The 17,025-nt window shown below is 37.3% G+C and overlaps 1 protein-coding gene across 1 annotated transcript in view; it reads right to left on the reverse strand.

Moving 5' to 3' along the window:
- Positions 1 to 17,025, reverse strand: part of ATRNL1 (attractin like 1) — a gene marked incomplete at both ends in the record, with an annotated part of 524,731 nt that overhangs the window by 398,981 nt on the left and 108,725 nt on the right. The window contains 2 exons of the mRNA XM_082310449.1: positions 8,435 to 8,616; positions 9,924 to 10,056. Coding sequence (XP_082166575.1) covers positions 8,435 to 8,616; positions 9,924 to 10,056 — 315 coding nt within the window. The remainder of the gene's footprint in view (positions 1 to 8,434; positions 8,617 to 9,923; positions 10,057 to 17,025) is intronic.

Genomic DNA, 17,025 nt, shown 5'->3' on the forward strand with positions numbered 1-17,025 from the left:
GAAAAAAACAAATAGTGAATAGAGAATTCAGGAAGTTCCACCTGTGACACCTGCAGCCACCAGTGTGCTGTGACTATCAAACTAATTTCTTCACCAAAAAAAGCATAAATCTAGTCCTTATCTCTCAAACTGATGAAAGGTTCAGTCATAATAGCTGGGAGTCTCAAAGTAATTGAAGCAACTGAGGGACTTCAAAAGGTGCCGAATAAGAATGCCCATCCAGTTTCTCCTTCAGGCTTAAGAAATAATGAGAATTAAACACCCTTCACTTGAACTCTATGGTTGTTTCATTTAATGCAAAATTAATGTAGGAAACTGATTTTTTTGCTTCTAATATCTTGCCAAAGATGCTTCTGAAGAGGACCAGACAGGAAGGAAATCAGACTGCCTGTTCTCTGTACCCAGAGCTCACTGATAAAAGATTCTAGTTTCCAGATCTCTTGAAAAATATTGTTATCGAACCAGGTGGGTGAAAAATACAGTACAAATCAACTCTTCGTTTCAGAAAAACACTTGCCGACATGAAATCAGCCCCAAATATGTCTAAATTTTTCTTCTCAAGAATACCAGCTTCTTTATTGGAAGGTCCAGCGATCTTTGCTCAACATGTAAGTGGGAAGAAAGTTGCTTCTTAGAGAGTTCTGAAGACTTGTTCTTTTTTCCTCAGGGCCTTGATGAATGTATACTTTCAAGACGCCCAAAAACCACAACCAAGAAACCCATCCTATCTTCACTGTGTTTGGCACTTGGTAAGTTTTTCAGATTCAGAGTCAAAGAGGAACCTGCAACTCAACCAGAATCAGTTCCTTTCTATTTGAGGAAGGAGAAAAAGCTCCTATACACTTGTGAATGAGTACACATGTGAACATGTACACATGCAAGAACTTGTCAGCAAACAGTGGCATGACCTAGTTCAGAAAATCATTCTTATTCAAGACACCTTTGTCTCACCACACCAGGGCTGTCCTGCTGCTTAGCTTGCTACTAGAGAGCCAGCCAACAGGTGAGTGGAAATGTACCAAAACTTTTTCTAAGTGATTTGACTGTGCCTATCTCAGTTCTTCAAGCCGATTATTGTAGTATCTAATGTATGTCACAATTTTCCTGGGTGCTTTACAGTAGTCCACACTGGCTGGAGTGGCCAGTCCACTGGTGACTGAAGTGAATGGGCACTCCAAAAGCATGGGGCTCCTACCATTATGAGAATTTTCCTCTAATGCCAAATGCATGATCATCGTGTGTTGCATTAGTAAGGAGGCAACAAGGCCATCTCGAGACCTTCACTGTCTGAGCTCAGCAGAACCCATTCCAGCTCTTGCCCCCTAGCAGAATCCAGTTTCAGCAAGGCTGGTACCTTTTGCTAGAAGCTAAAGATTTTATCAGTTACCTCCTTCTTCATTGCTCTGAAACAGAAAAGGAAGGGAGCATTTGCTGTCTCTAGAGAAGGTGTAAGAATTCTTTAATGCAAAGTATGCCCTGCGATGCTCTAGCTTTCAAGAAAAGAACAGACAACCTAGTCCAACTTGGCACTATATCTACATCTGCTCATTTAGAAGCCAAACAAATGGTACAGCTCCATTTTACAGCTGCTAGTACCTAGAAACTTAGTAAAAATTGTGGTCATTCTGCCCTCCCACCTCTTGCACTAGCAGACAAGCAGGGTGGAAGTAGACATTGCTATTCATAGATTTCAGTCTCACAGAGAGGTAGTGTAAAAGGGATGTCCCTTCAGATGTCACATGCGCATATGCACAAACATACAAAGACAGACCAGTGAATTTTCAGTGATACAGTGCATACAGAAAGGCCACAAGGAAAATGTATTACTCATGTTCTATTAACATTCAGCTCTACCACTCTTTCATGAATATGGAACAATAAGACAGGCAATATCTCCTACATCTTTGTTGACATTATAAAACCTAAAATTATTTCAATTGAGATTATTTTCTAGCTAGAAGTTAATTGCGATGTTTGTTTTAATAAAGTGGGTTTTTTTAATCAAGCAAAAGAAGATATCTTAACAGTTGGAAAAATTTAGTAATTAAAATAACAGCACTTCATATTTTTAGACATTAGCTATCAAAATACTTCTTTATTTGATGTCTTCACTTCCCTAATACTTCAGCCTTATTACCTGCTACTGCTGTTATTAATAAGTAATGGAAAAGCTTCTGTTTTGCATAGACCCGAGATTAACCATTTGCTTCGAATCATGATCTTAACTTTGAATCTCTTAACCAAGATTCTCAACTGTATCTAGGGAATGGTCTTCTATTTATGCCTCTACAATTTTTTAACTTTTAAATACCATTATCTTTTTAACTCACAATTTATCATTACTTTGGACATCAGCGTTGAACGTTCTTGTTCCCATTTAAAATCGTTAAGAGCTAAAAGCTGCATTTCATCTACGTCATGATACACCCACAAAAAGTCACCGAAACAAATTATAGCTTTTTGGCTAAATAATACAGATAATTCTTTATAGGATTTAGGAATTATTTCAATTACATTACAGATTTCTATGTGAAATGGCAAAGTTCATAAAGCTTTGCCTCAATAATTTTTCCTTCACGTGGGAAGAGGAAAGGATAGGGAGGAAATAGTGGCTCATAGGAGCAAATATGAATTCCAATCTACCATTCTTCAATTTTTATTCATCGTGTATAAGCCAGAATTTGTTTAAACATGATTATAGAATACCACTGCTCATATTCTGGCTGTTCAAATTGAGACTTTTTTTTTCTGGAATACTATCACTCACCATATTCTGAAAACATATATGTATACTTTCAAATGTTTCAGTGGAGAATTTTTAAAAAAATCAGGCTCCAAGGTATATCTTTGAAAACTCCTGTTATACATTATATACAATTCATTTTAAAACAACATCAACAACAACCAAGCTTACTCAATAGCATTCTAGGTAAGTTATCAGTTAAAAAAAAGGGGGGGGGGGGGGGGGGGGAGAGAAAAACAGCTAGAACTGATCAAAGTAAAATTTTTGCTGTGAAACAAAGCAATGCACACAGCAGGTGGCCAAATCCATCTTGGGCAAGCTTGTAATGGGCCTTACTAATGTTGCACTGGAGAATGCAATCAAACATATCTTGAGACCCGTTCCATAGCTTTATCCCACTACACGATGTAAAACTGAGAACCATTCTCTAGAATATGTTGCTCCTCTCATCTATGTCGTTCTAGGCCAGTTTTTAGAGCTCACAGCCCAGCTTAGAAGCCATAAACTTGTGCTTGAAATGCAGCTAGTCACAGTTTATCTGTTTTTATAGAACAATCTTTTATAACACTGATAACAAGTTGCCAAAAACCCTTTTAAGTGAGAAATCAACCTTTATGTTAAAAGATTTAGGAATTATTAAATTCTGAGACAAATTGCTGGACAGGGCTTTATTTTCACCTGACAGAAGAGCAAAATTGCAATCATACGGTGCATACCAATAGAACATCATTCTGTACTCACATCTACAGTCATATTTAATTGAACATAAGGCAAGTTTTTAGCCATTACAGGAATTTATTAAACACTGATCACTAATAACTTCAAAAAATATGCTCTTCTCTTATTGTAAACCACCCCATTTTAATTTTAAGTAGTAATTATGGAACTATGTTAGAAAGGAAAATAGTGTAACCTTAACTAGAGAGCTGATGCTTCATATTAAATCCACCGTTTACTCAGAAAATTTAAGTCAGAGTAAGTTGCTTTGAGATCTACAATGCATGTGATCATTTCTAGTCATGACACATTTTTCAGGCACTACTGCTGCCTCAGCACTAATTTAATGAGGGCTGAATAATTTGCAGATGAGTGAAGTGAGCAAGTCTACCTTTGCTGAATAGCCAATTACTACTGAGGTTCAATTCTCCTCTGTTTCTTAATTATGCAAATTTCTAAGGAATCATATACATCTTTCAGAAATTTATCCCCACCTTTATTTAAATTCCTTTCATTTTGGATCTTAAATTGTCCTGGAAGTGCACGACACACTCCTGACTCATTTTCTAATGTGTGCATCACAATATGTTATTACCAAACTTCAACAAACTTTTCAAGAATCATTTGAACTCTTTGATTTCTAGGCAAATAATTACCCTAGGAAGAAACACACAATTAAACTTTGAAAATACCGTGGCCTCTTAGTGCTCAGATTTCCACAATATGCACAGTTTTGTGAAGGGCTTGCAGTTAGTTTGCCTTTTTTCTGCATCATTATGAACAAAAAAACTGCTTATTGAAAATAAGAGCTATACGAAGAGAAACCATCCATTCTACTTACTACCTCATTGCTTGGTTTCTATTCTATAACTATGCATCGATTCTAACTATGCTAGATACCTACGTATTTCATATTTTGTAAATATTTACCCAGTGAATGACACATTATAAACAGTGGAAGCAAGCTTCACAGTTTTTAAGTGTCTCAGTATCTGTTAGACACAAATGATGAAATCTAGATGTAATTAGTAGTAGGAGTCATGTATTAGGTCATAATAATGCTTATTTCTCCTAGTCTTTTCAAATTTTGCTGTTGTGGCATTGGTTAAAAAAAACATGTAAAATCTGGCAAACTGAAAAGACTCCAACTTCCCCAATTTGTATCTACAGATATTATAGCTAGTATTCCAGTATGACTTTGGTTTAGATACCCTTGAGTTTTCTTCTTTATAGGGGACAATTTTTTTGGAAATTCAGGTTCTCTTCTCAGGCATCCAAAGTGAGCTGAGCTCCCCACTTCCTGAAAGTAGGAAGACAGTTAAAGCTAGAGGTGAACAAATGGGCAGTCAATGCAACAACTCCAATATGGAGACGCCGTGCTAAAATAATTTATTAGACTTCCAAAATCACAATAGTAAAAGTGGGACTGCTAGAAACTGTAGTAAAGTGTGACTAATTCAGAAAAAAAAAAAGTAGATGTCAGCTTCTCTAGAGCCAAACATATAAAACCGTAAAAACATACAGCCCCCTGAGAATACTTTGAGCTAACAAGGAATAACACTGCCATGCAAAGCTCACTAATTAATTGCAACCTACACTCAAGCGTAATTTATAAAGGATGCTTAGCCCTGAGAGCAGTGAGTTAAAGGAAAAGTTGCAAACAGTTTATATAACGAAAGGCATTGTTTAAAACTGTTCTCATCTTTGTTTATGCTTACTACACCAAAACTAAATCTTCTCAGAATTTATTGCATGCTAACAAGAAAATTATTATTTTTAGTTAAATCCCACAGTTGTGAGCAAACTCCCAAGAGAACTAATTGCACTTTTAAATGAGTATACAACATTTGAATATTAGCAGAAACAATTAATTAACCTTATATTGCTGTTTAACCTACTTTGCAGAAAAACTCGAATCTTCTTTTCATAGTATTTTGCTTACTAGGTCAATAAAACAGCATATAAGAAAAAAATATCAAGCGTAATTTTGCTTTAGTACAGGAATCTGCAGTCTATCCATTGTGTTTACTTTGGCATTCTCTTAAAGAATTTCATTTATTTTCAATGAAAAATAAAAATTAGACTTTATTGGTGATAGTTTTAGAATACACATGCAAATTCAACAGTGTTTTCACTTCGTACTACAAAGGTCTCTGTTTTCTCCCTTTAGCACCAAATGAATCTTCTCATCCTTTAAAAGGAGGTAATTGTATTCATTTCCAATTTAGTATTGGAATTAAGAGAAATTATTGATACATAATGAGGTCTGGACAGGGCGTGGAGACAATGGCAGCCTCCTCCCTCTGAATCTTTCCAAAGCATCAATGGTTTGTGTTATTCTAAACACGATGAAGAAAGTGTCCTAAATATGTCCCAAGACTTTGTGTATTAGAAAACAATCTACAAAGTCCCACATTGTTTCTATGAACAATAAAGAATTCTTAAGTCCTTCCAGGCTGTAGCATTTACTGACACTATTTTAACAGTTTGTAAAATACACAACCGTTACCGAAGTTGTTTTTCTTTTCTCAGTATAAGAATATCAAATAAAGCAGAGAGAAAAATAGATCCATATTCTTGTTTCCAAATGTTGCTCTGACACCTTCACTAAGCCTGAAAGCTTTTGTTTCTCATAGGCAAAAGATTTTAAAGCCTTTGATATTAACCACACAAGTCAAACTCCACCATAGATAATAGAGATTAAAGGCATAGTGTTCACCTTACAGTTGCTCTGACTACATTTGTGAACTCCGCACCACCACCTGTTACAAAAAAAAAAAAGCCATCTAAAATGAAATCTCCCTCCTTAAACCATTATGATTGCAGTTTGAGAGGAAAAGGCAGACAAAAGAAAATCAAGAAGCTTCAGAGAGCCTCTGTCACACACGATAAGACATTTAGGCTGTCTCACACAGAATGAATGAAACTGGACAGACAGATACGAATGAAAAAAATTTTTTTTTTTTTCTCTAAATGCCACTGAAAATAAGTCATGGTAGCATTTCATTAGAGATTCTGATAACTGAATGATCATTTAACCCAAGATATACGTTTAAAGCGCATACATTTGTCTACAATTGCATAAACTGTATGCGAGGTATCTCAAATTTACATCACCACATTGGCTCAGGACATACTTCATTTAAATAGAGATATGCTCAGCAGGATGTCACCTTGTAGAAGTTCTAAGCTCTGAAATGTAAGAAAAATCTAGCTTCCAAACACTAAAAAAAAAAAGCTATTTCTCATCTACACCTCAAGCCAGTCAAGTAATATCAGTCATATCAATACTCTATCACACACTATTAGATTTGAAGGCCTCCTGTGCAGTATTTTAATAGAAATCAAGGGAGGGAAAAAAAAAAAAAGCAGCAAAGTAAACAACTAGACAAATCATTGCCATTTGTGATTTTGTTATTTTGGTTTCAAATACATTTTCAACATTATCTCACATCAAAGAGTAGACAGACAGAATATGTTTCAAGGCTGCAGTAAGTACGATATCAGGGGAGATCTTCTGACATAGAAGAATTACTTCTCTCTCTCCTTTATTAGCACATAATAGAAAATACATCTTTCTAGTAAAAAAAAAAAAAAAATTTGCTCTGTCCAGGTCCTACATTCATTGGGGAAGAAAACCAAAAAACTGAAGTACATAACCTATGTTTGCATCTCCTTCTTGAAATGGAATGCTAAAAAGGATAATATAGAATATTTTGGTTCACAGTATATGTCCCTAAACTCTTGCATTCAGATTTAGTATAACACAAAGGCAATCCTTAACTGCCCTTTCCTTTGTATGCATCTCAATTCATCTGCAACATAACAACTTTCCAAATCACATACTAGCTTGATATAAGCTTTAATTATTAGTCATAATTATCTTTCACTTTCCTGTAACTGTAAAATCCTAAGCTACTTAAAAATTATGGTTTTTATACAAAGAAACGAGGCATGTTCTACAAACCAAAACACACACTTTTTAAAATGTCCTTTGCTAAAATGAACTGATTTGCTTGCAATGAAATCTTATTCTGCTAAGACATCCCGTCTGAGAGTACACTGCGGGGTTTGACGTCTTCTGAGCATAGAGGTATTTCACATATGCGTATCAATGATGTGGGTAGGCTTTCCAACAGTTTAAACAATGCAGCAATCAGCATTTGAACATTTAACTGCTAAAAAACTGAACCTGAGCACCCAGGGACAGGTAATTAATCTTCAACTTCCCTTCTCTTGTCCCACGTTTAACAAGTTAATATGGATCACTGTCCTAAGGAATATTATGATGGCAGCTTCCTGTATTTGCCAGAGGCATGTAAGAGTTTTCAGCCCTCTCCCTCCCCCACCATTATCACAGAAAGCTAATTAGCTCCTGGCTCATTCCGATGCTGGGGTGCCACCGTGCAAGGAATTTCCACATGCTTTACACACTAGTACAGCTTCTCTGTGACCCTTTAATCCCACGTACCAGCTATATAGGGAACAAGGGTTTTCCAGAGAAGTACACATCCTTAGTACCTCCCTGTCCTCAACTGCTTGCAGCCTAGCTATTCCCCACCCAAAACCAATCCTGCGAGCAGTTTTATGGATACTGATGTGAAAGTTGGGATTTTTTCCTCTGTTACACCGAAAGTTATTTTGTCTTGCTTTGACTCCTGCTGTCACAGTGTATTGAAAAGGGCTGGGATTTCCCAGATCAGTGTTCCAGCCATTCTCTTGAGTCACATCTTGAAAGTAAACAGTAACCTGTAACAGTTAAATGGGGTAAGGAGAAACACTTGGGAACCGCTGTGTCATTAGCTTTAAACATGAGATTTCCTTAATATCCTACACACCACTTATATCAGTCTTTAGCACCACGCTATATTTCTCTGAAGGCATAAACTTTCCTCTCTTTGGACAAATCCCTAAAATAGATTTCTCAAAGCGAATTTAATTCACATAAGCATCAATTACAGTTACTCAAGTTACCTGAAGTGTATACTTCTGTATTTCATCCAGAACAAATTCCACTTCTTTTGAGGTCGTTAATGAGGCAAGATTCCCACTTAAATTGTAGCAATACAGTTTGGCATTGTCATAGCTTTCACGACTAGAATTTATGCGGAGGCAGGCATCTCCAATATGACTCCATCCTTCCCCACACAGATGAGCTAGTGTAAAAAGCGTACGATTAAAGCTGATTTGAAAAAAACTTTTAAAAAACCTGAGGGAGTCTGAGTTTTATCTTCCTGAGCTCATAATTCAAAATACATCCCACACTCAATTTCCCTTTTCACGTCACATAAATTCGAAAACACCAAGTAGTATCATATTGAATAGTGTATTTTTATGAAAAGAAACTTTTAACAACTTATAAAACATTTGTAAGGTATATGCTAAGTTTCAGCATAACAACATAATTATGACACTATTTCTTCCCTGTATTCAGATTTGAGCACAACTAAATATTAAAGATTAGATTATGTACATAATTAATAGCACTTTAACCAATCACTTTAACTAAATGTTATGTAAATTTCAAAATCTGAAAACAACTGTCCCAGAATTAAGAGATCACAACCTTACCCTCTTTGCTTTATCATTCTATCTTTGTTTTAGATTTGCCTAAATACAAATGCAATCAGAATGATAGAAAATTCAGATAACATCTTAGAAAATATTTCCTTTTCACCATATTTCAGCATTACTCAGATAACTATTAAAAGATGAGTAAGTAATTCAGAGCAACTGTTGTAGTTAATCTTTACAAAGATTACACAAATGCAGTTTTAAACTGCACAGAATAAATTGATTAAAGTTATTTGATGAATAATCTCTGTGACAGAAAAAACCTGTGTTCATTAATTTCATCTGGACATAAAGATCAAATGGAAAAGGTTCTGATATCTAACTGCATATATGTAGTTATGAATATGAATTACTGAACAAATATTATTTCAGAATGTTAAGTCACCTTCTGAGAATGTTTTATATTAGCATTTTAATATTCATTGCTTTCATAGTATTACCAATATCAGACAATCAAGAAACTAGATCTTCGGCCCTATCTACAAAGGAAAATTGAAGTATAATTTATAAGATAAAACCCCAGCTAGAAAAAGTAACAGTGTCAGCAAATATGTAACAGTAAAGGACTCAGTATGGCAATTCAGCTCTGCACTCAGTGATCCCCACAGGCTAGAACTTGTCACTGGCTTGTGCAGAGGTACACGCCATTATGCCTTCACTAATCTTATTATCTCTCCTAACCAGATTAAAGGTAGCATTGATATATCAATCAGTGATGTAATTACATCTGTGTTTACCTGCACAAGCACGGTCAGGTGGGGACAGTTAGCATGAGTAAAACAAATCCAGGTCTACTCATTGGACAAATATTCTTTGACGATAAGGGAGGAGATTTACTCAGATTTGAAAACAACTATAAAAACCAGCGTTGCCGCCCCACAGGCCTTACCAGGTAGCGCCTGGCACTCCTGCTGCCGCTGGTCCCACTGGCAGTTCAGGTGTAGTGAGCAGCTTTTGCAGCTGGTTAGTTTATTGCAGATCTGTTCGTTCCTCACATGACATTTGGTGTAGTTTTTAACTGACTATAAAAACAAAACAGACAAAACATCATCTCAAATATATGTCAAACTATCAACAAACCAGAAGTCAAATCTGAAATACACAGCAGGTGGATCCCTCCCAGACCACCACAGCCACCTAAAAGCTAGGTTGAATTTAAGCTCTTTCTCTAGATTCCCTTATCAGTCGCAGAGGATGAAACCCATGTCTAGAGCATAAGTCTATGCAATTTATGCTCTAGAGCACAATTCATGGCTTGGATAAGTACACTCTGCGCTGGGTTAAAAACGGGCTGGACGGCCGAGCCCAGAGAGTGGTGATGAATGGAGTTAAATGCAGTTGGCGGCCGGTCACAAGTGGTGTTCCCCAGGGCTCAGTGTTGGGACCAGTCCTCTTCAACATCTTCATTCATGATCTGGATAAGGGGATTGAGGGCACCCTCAGTAAGTTTGCAGCTGACACCAAGCTGGGTGGAAGTGTTGATCTGCTGGAGGGCAGAAAGGCCCTGCAGAGGGACCTGGACAGGCTGGATCGTTGGGCCTTTCAACAAGGCTAAGTGCCGGGTCCTGCACCTGGGTCACAACAGCCCCATGCAATGCTACAGGCTTGGGGAGGAGTGGCTGGAGAGCTGCCCTACAGAAAAGGGCCTCGGGGGGTTGGCTGACAGCTGGCTGAATATCAGCCAGCAGTGTGCCCAGGTGACCAAGAAGGCCAATAGCATCCTGGCTTGTATCAGGAATAGCGTGGCCAGCAGGACTAGGGCAATGATCTTCCCCCTGTACTAGGCACTGGTGAGGCCGCACCTCGAATCCTGTGTTCAGTTTTGGGCCCCTCACTACAAGAAGGACATTGAGGTGCTGGAGCGTGTCCAAAGAAGGGCAACGAAGTTGGTGAAGGGTCTAGAGAATAAGTCTGATGAGGAGCAGGGGGGCACAGCCAGGACAGCTGACCCAGACTGGCCCCAGGGCTATTCCATACTGTATGACATCACGCTCAGTATATAAACTGGGGGGAGTTGGCCGGTGGGCAGCAATCGCTGCTCAGGGATGTGCTGGGCATTGGTTGGCGGGTGGTGAGCCGATTGTATAATGTATCACTTGCTTTGTATATTATTATTATATTGTATTATTATTACTATTACTATTGTTCTATTTCATTTTACTTCAATTATTAAACTGTTCTTATCTCATCCCACGAGTTTTCTGACTTTCACCCTTCCAATTCTCTCCCCCGTGCCACTGGGGTGGAGGGAGTGAGCGAGCGGCTGTGTGGTGCTTAGTTGCTGGCTGGGGTTAAACCACGACACTTTCTAATCATGAAGCTTGTTGTGCGCTAGTTATTTAATGTTTAAAATAAAATTCAAAGTACTAGTGACTATTCTGTAATAATATTCTCTGTTGTATTCCCTTATTCCCAGCACTTATTTCCCTTAAATCCAATTTAAACAATGCTTGCCTGAAAATCTCATTAGTTCAATGTAGATGTGAATCCAATAGGTAATTCATATTAACACAATATTAAGGTTATAACTTAAGCTACCAAACCCAATGAAATTCAGAAATATGACAGCCCATCTGTTACTGAAGTTCTATATTGCTGTAGGATATTTATAATGTTTACACACCAACGTATGAGTAAATCATGTTTATATATAAAGTTTCGCACTTATGTCTGATTTACTTGGATTTTTTTTAGTACTGATCTTGATATGGTGGTATATAGACAGACTTATGAACTGCAGTGATTTTCTGCATGTCCACTGTAGAATGAAAATATTACAGTAGTTTATCTTAGAATTTCAGAAATTGCTATTACATAATGTACCTCTCCTCCTCCTCCTGGATTTTTCAGGTTAACAGTATGATCTTGTGTAGTTTGCTTATTCTAACTGTAAATTATTAATCTAACAGATTTGCTTTTATTTCTCTGAAGCTACTCCCAAGTCTTACTATTGGGTACTCCTTAGTCTTAAATTTTCTTCTTTTCCTCCAAGATAAATTTGATTCTATTCATAATGCCTTCTACTACTTTATACATTTCCCCTTGACTATTCTTTGGATTCCTCAAATGTAGGCACATTGCTATGATTATTATTATTATTGGTATTAGTGTAGCATCCAAGGACTCCCATCATGAAAGAGGACATCAACTTTCCAGAAGTGGTACAAGCATTAGAAAAAGACAATGATTCTTTTCTTTAAGGCAGTGCGTAAAAATATCTAACGATGTAGGACTACTGCTCTCTTTCAAGCGTCCTCTAGTATCCTATATCCCTCAGCAAGATGTTCTTTATCATACCCTTCATGGGTTCTACAACGTTTAGTTTATGTTGCCACACTCAGATATAAAATACTTTTAAACCACATACCAATTTGGGCTGTATTTAGGTTACTTACATCAACTGGGTCTTTATCATATTGCATGTGTGGAGAATGAATGAAGGGAGGTAAGGGTGTGGTTGGTCACAGAGAAGGAACGCGTCCCCCTTGTAGGAACACATCCCCCTTGTAGCTTTTGAAAGCAATGAGGCTTTCAAAAATGCAATACAGACTGGATGCAGAAATACTTCAGCTGTGCCTCCTCCCATCGCTATCTCTCCAAACAAGAAAATCACATGTACTCCACTTGAAAAGACACATCAGAGACCATACTCTGACCAAAAAAGTATTACATCCATGTGCTATTACCTGGTGTTCTTAATCCCAATTAAGTGTTCTGAATTTCTTCTGCCCTTCCATATGTCTGCTGTTTGTTACATTAAAACAGTAGGTATTTTAACAAGCTTAATGTGAAGATTCAGAATAAGAGCTGAAATTTTATAAGGAAAGTGGGGTTTTTTTCAATTTTTTTTCCAAGCACCTGCATAGTTTTGAAAAGAAAACATTTTCTCTCAATCGACATTTTTCAAGTGAAGTTTAGTATTACATTACTGCTGCATTTCAAGCCTTCAAAATACTTTCCTTAAGTAATACAGGAATAAGTTACTTTATTTGCAAACTTTTAGTGTGGGCAGTTAACGTTTCTACAAACTGAAGGACTATAGGCCAACACTGTAGACAACCAGTGGAGCATATTACTACAGCTACCCTATCCGCAGTGATTACTTCAGTTTTTACTGTAGAAGAGTAAGACAACAGAAGGAGAGAAGGAAGCCATTCTTGTTAATTCCTGAAGCTTGCCTTTCAGGACTGGTTTTTGGATCTGAGTTTGGTGTCAAGCCAGGAAATGGGAAGAGTTGTTTTGAGGATATAAAGAATCAAAACCAACTTGTTTTGATAACTAGTGCAAGCATTTCCCATTGTTTCCCAAAGAACAGGGTGAGGGAGGAGACAAAGAAGTGGGTTGAAAAAAAAAAAATGGTAAGAAAAGACAGAGAAGGGAAAACCTTCAAAATTCTTTCACATTATAAATATCAAAAAGAAGCCAACATATAGTCCAGTAACAACCTACATGTGCACATAAATATTTTTACATTTTTCAGCCTACAAGTCTATCAGCACTTGAGCCAACCACAAATATAAGTGGCATGGTACTTGTCCAAACCCAGCTCACCCTCCTCTTTCTCAAGCACATTGCTTAAAGGCTGCTGGCAAGTAGGAGGCATTCCAGTACTTTCAGCGCTCCAATGCAATCACACTTTCTGAACGTACCCGCATGTGCCTGCAAAAATAAAACAGCTTTATGGCCATAACATGGATTTGCTATATTGCTATCCTTAAAACTGATTACTCTCATAATATATTAAGGCTCTCTTCCACTTTACCAACCAATATTTTGCTCCATTTCTGAAGAGCAAAAACCAGTTGACAAAGTAAATTTTTTTACTTTAAAATTCAGGTGCTCTCTGGTATTCTTCAGTAAAGGAAGCTTTGCCTTTTGTTGCAACTGGTGAGCCCTCTTCAGTCATTTACCATTTTATTTGCCACAAGGTACAAAAAGATTTTGCTTTCACAGCATGGCTCCTCTCTGAGGAGCAGACCAATTCTTTGCCTACTCTTCCATGCTACTACCTAAAGAAAAATGACACCTTGTAAAGGTGCAGCAATTAAAAAGAAATTAATCTCTCCCCCAAAGCCTTTTTGTTTGTTTTTTTTTGTTTGTTTTTGTTTTTGTTTTTTTTTGGTAAAAACTGGAAGGTAAAATTGTAAAATTAACAGCTTTTCCTGAGAATATTTCCATTACAAAATAGCCAATTTTATGAACAACACAATCAGCAAGGGGAGATCGTTCTCACAGGATGAGCCATAAAGCTTTTTATGCGCAGATGTACAAAGTGAATACAGTTTCATAAACGTATTAAGCAGATCCAGATCTGGTGGTTTCCCCTATCAAGAAACAGGCAAAATGCATCAGAATCAGTGAGGACCAGGAAGACCCTTAGGATATTATAGAGTACAAATGAAAGTGCCAAAGTGCAAGATCAATGTAATAGACTTAAGGGCAGTGAACTGCTAGTAAAAGTCAATACAATCTACTCACAAAAATCAGAAATATACCACAAGCAGGACACAGAACTTTTTTTGAAAAAGCAAAAGGAAGGAAGATGTGAGACAGAGAAGCTAAGGAAAAGAGGCAGATACGAGCATGACAGAAAGCTGTTTCTACCAATTTCAGAAGAGGAAAGAGTAATATGTAGTGCTTAGAGGGACACATATGCAACACTATTAGGTTTTACAAGTCAACCAAAATATTCCTGTTTAAGTTTCCATCTTTGATGCGGACATCCAACGAATGGGAGAAAAAGAATAGGTACATCAATATGTTGTTTCCTTCTTTGTGACAAAGTCTTATACAATATTCTATGTTTCAAAGCTGAAAACAGCCCTGGACTAGATGCAAGAGGCTCCATGAAAGAGCTTGAAAGAGGAAGTTCTACAGATATTAGTATGTCATATTTCATGAAGTCTGTACTTGGCATAAAACAGTGTTAATGACAGTATTATAGTTGCTTTTGCCCCTAAGGCAAACCAGTACCTGTATTTGCACATTTTTGAAAAAAGGTACAGTAAGTGATCTTACTATTTTTAGCATCCATCAATCTCAACAAAAGATAAAAATTAAATAACTTTTTTAATATTTTTATAAGCACTACATTTTATTATGGAGTAACTTCAGCGTATTATGTAAAACCACTGTAAGCAGCCTGGGGAATTTCAGTGCTGTAATTTCTCAAGGCAACCTTCAAAATCCTTATTATAACAGACAAAATCTCTAATAGATATATTTAATGATAGAAAACAGACAACAAGGCACTACTGCTAGCATGCTGTTCAATCTTCTCACGAGCCAAATTTCAGTACCATCTTGAACCACTCCAAATATTTTAAGTAAACTGTTTCCCAGTTGGGCAAGACAGAATAAGCATTCACCCCTCAATATTTGCATCAGATATGATGGGGTCAACTAAAACCATGGTATGCAGAAGTATCCCACTTATGTGAGTTTTTATGGAAGAAAAACAACCTGCTTGCTAGTGCTGAAATGAGCCAGACCTCCAGAATGACCTGGCATTGCAAGCCTCTGCTTGCAATTACATCAGGTATGAGTGTAATGATATATACCTTGATGATCCATCAGTCTGCATAGTAGTGGAATATAGTGTCCTGTTAATGTACTGACCCACATCAGATGGTGAGTATAGGCAGGTATACGTGTATCATCAATGCATTAGTACTACTTATGAAGTGCATCTGTCCGAACACAGTTCTTTCAGGGAAATTTCCATATTATGCAGTCCTTCCAATCAGCAGAACAGTCACTGCTTTGCAAATATCCACGACCATGAGGCCAATGCCAAACTGATTGCCAACATATCTTTAGTATGTTGGCCAGTTTCCATGAAGCAAAAGCAACAAATTCTAAAACATTATTGTTATTGTCTGTCTCATCTGGATGCTCTAAGTAATAAATCAAGGTCTTTGTACAGTTGCAAAAATGGGGCTTTCTCCTTGTGATGTTTCTGAGTCTACAGCTTGTTATCCCATATTACCATCACAGTACTGTCACAACATTTTCATTTTGTGGGCCTAGTCCAGAAGTAGCAGTTTATGAAAATGGATAATCAACCTGATCCATTCTGTTTCTCCACATGGTGCCATTCTGTTGATGCTGTTTTGGTGGGTCTATGACGATAGCTGCAAAATTCTGTCTCCATCGTCTGCTAGCCAATACACTAATTTTGCAATAGCCACCTTCAACTTATGATAGTAACTCTTTTCAGACATCATTTTGACGAATTTTCACTCTCCCATTCTTTAGAAATTCCACTAACAGCCTTTGCTACCCATTTCAAACCCTGAATAAAAGACTGGAAATGATATAGAGAAGACTGATGCATCAGTTGCTAATTATGCCGACAATCTCGGTCATGAAAGGTTGTCAGAGAAGGATACTGAACTGAGAAGCTTGTGCTAAAATACCCAGTGCTCCACATTTATTAGGGATGAAGATGGTCTGCTCCTTAGCAACTGTTCCTTGCTTAAGCGTTGAAAACCACGGTTAGAAAATTGGTACCTAATATAGTATAATGTGGTAGGAAAGGAAGAGCCCTTGAAGATCGCAAAGGAAACTAACCATTAGTGCCTGGAACGTGAAATCACTCTGACAGACTTACGACTTCTGATGAATTTGTGTCTGCATTGCTTTTATTAGTAGTGACTAGCTACGAATGCCAGTGATTAGAGCTGGCTCTGCTCACTTTGAATGGGCAAGATTTGAGTCAGAGTCAATCCAACTCACACGTTAATTTGTCTGTCTTGAGAACAAGATTGATTTGCATCAGGTTCAAACCAGAGGGCAAGCTACTTTTACTAATGGAAGTGTGTAAAGAAAGGATTTTGAACCCAAGTACAGCCAGGTGTCTGGAGCTAGCTGAAAAATATAAGGAGGCAAAATTTATAAAGCTAAAATACTGTTATAAGCTTGGCAAAAATCAAATGAACAAGCAAGAGATGCAGCAGCTGGTGGACAACAACATAAAGTATAAAACATGG

This window comes from Platalea leucorodia (genome assembly GCF_965183815.1).
Source record: "Platalea leucorodia genome assembly, chromosome: 4".
Taxonomy (NCBI): domain Eukaryota; kingdom Metazoa; phylum Chordata; class Aves; order Pelecaniformes; family Threskiornithidae; genus Platalea; species Platalea leucorodia.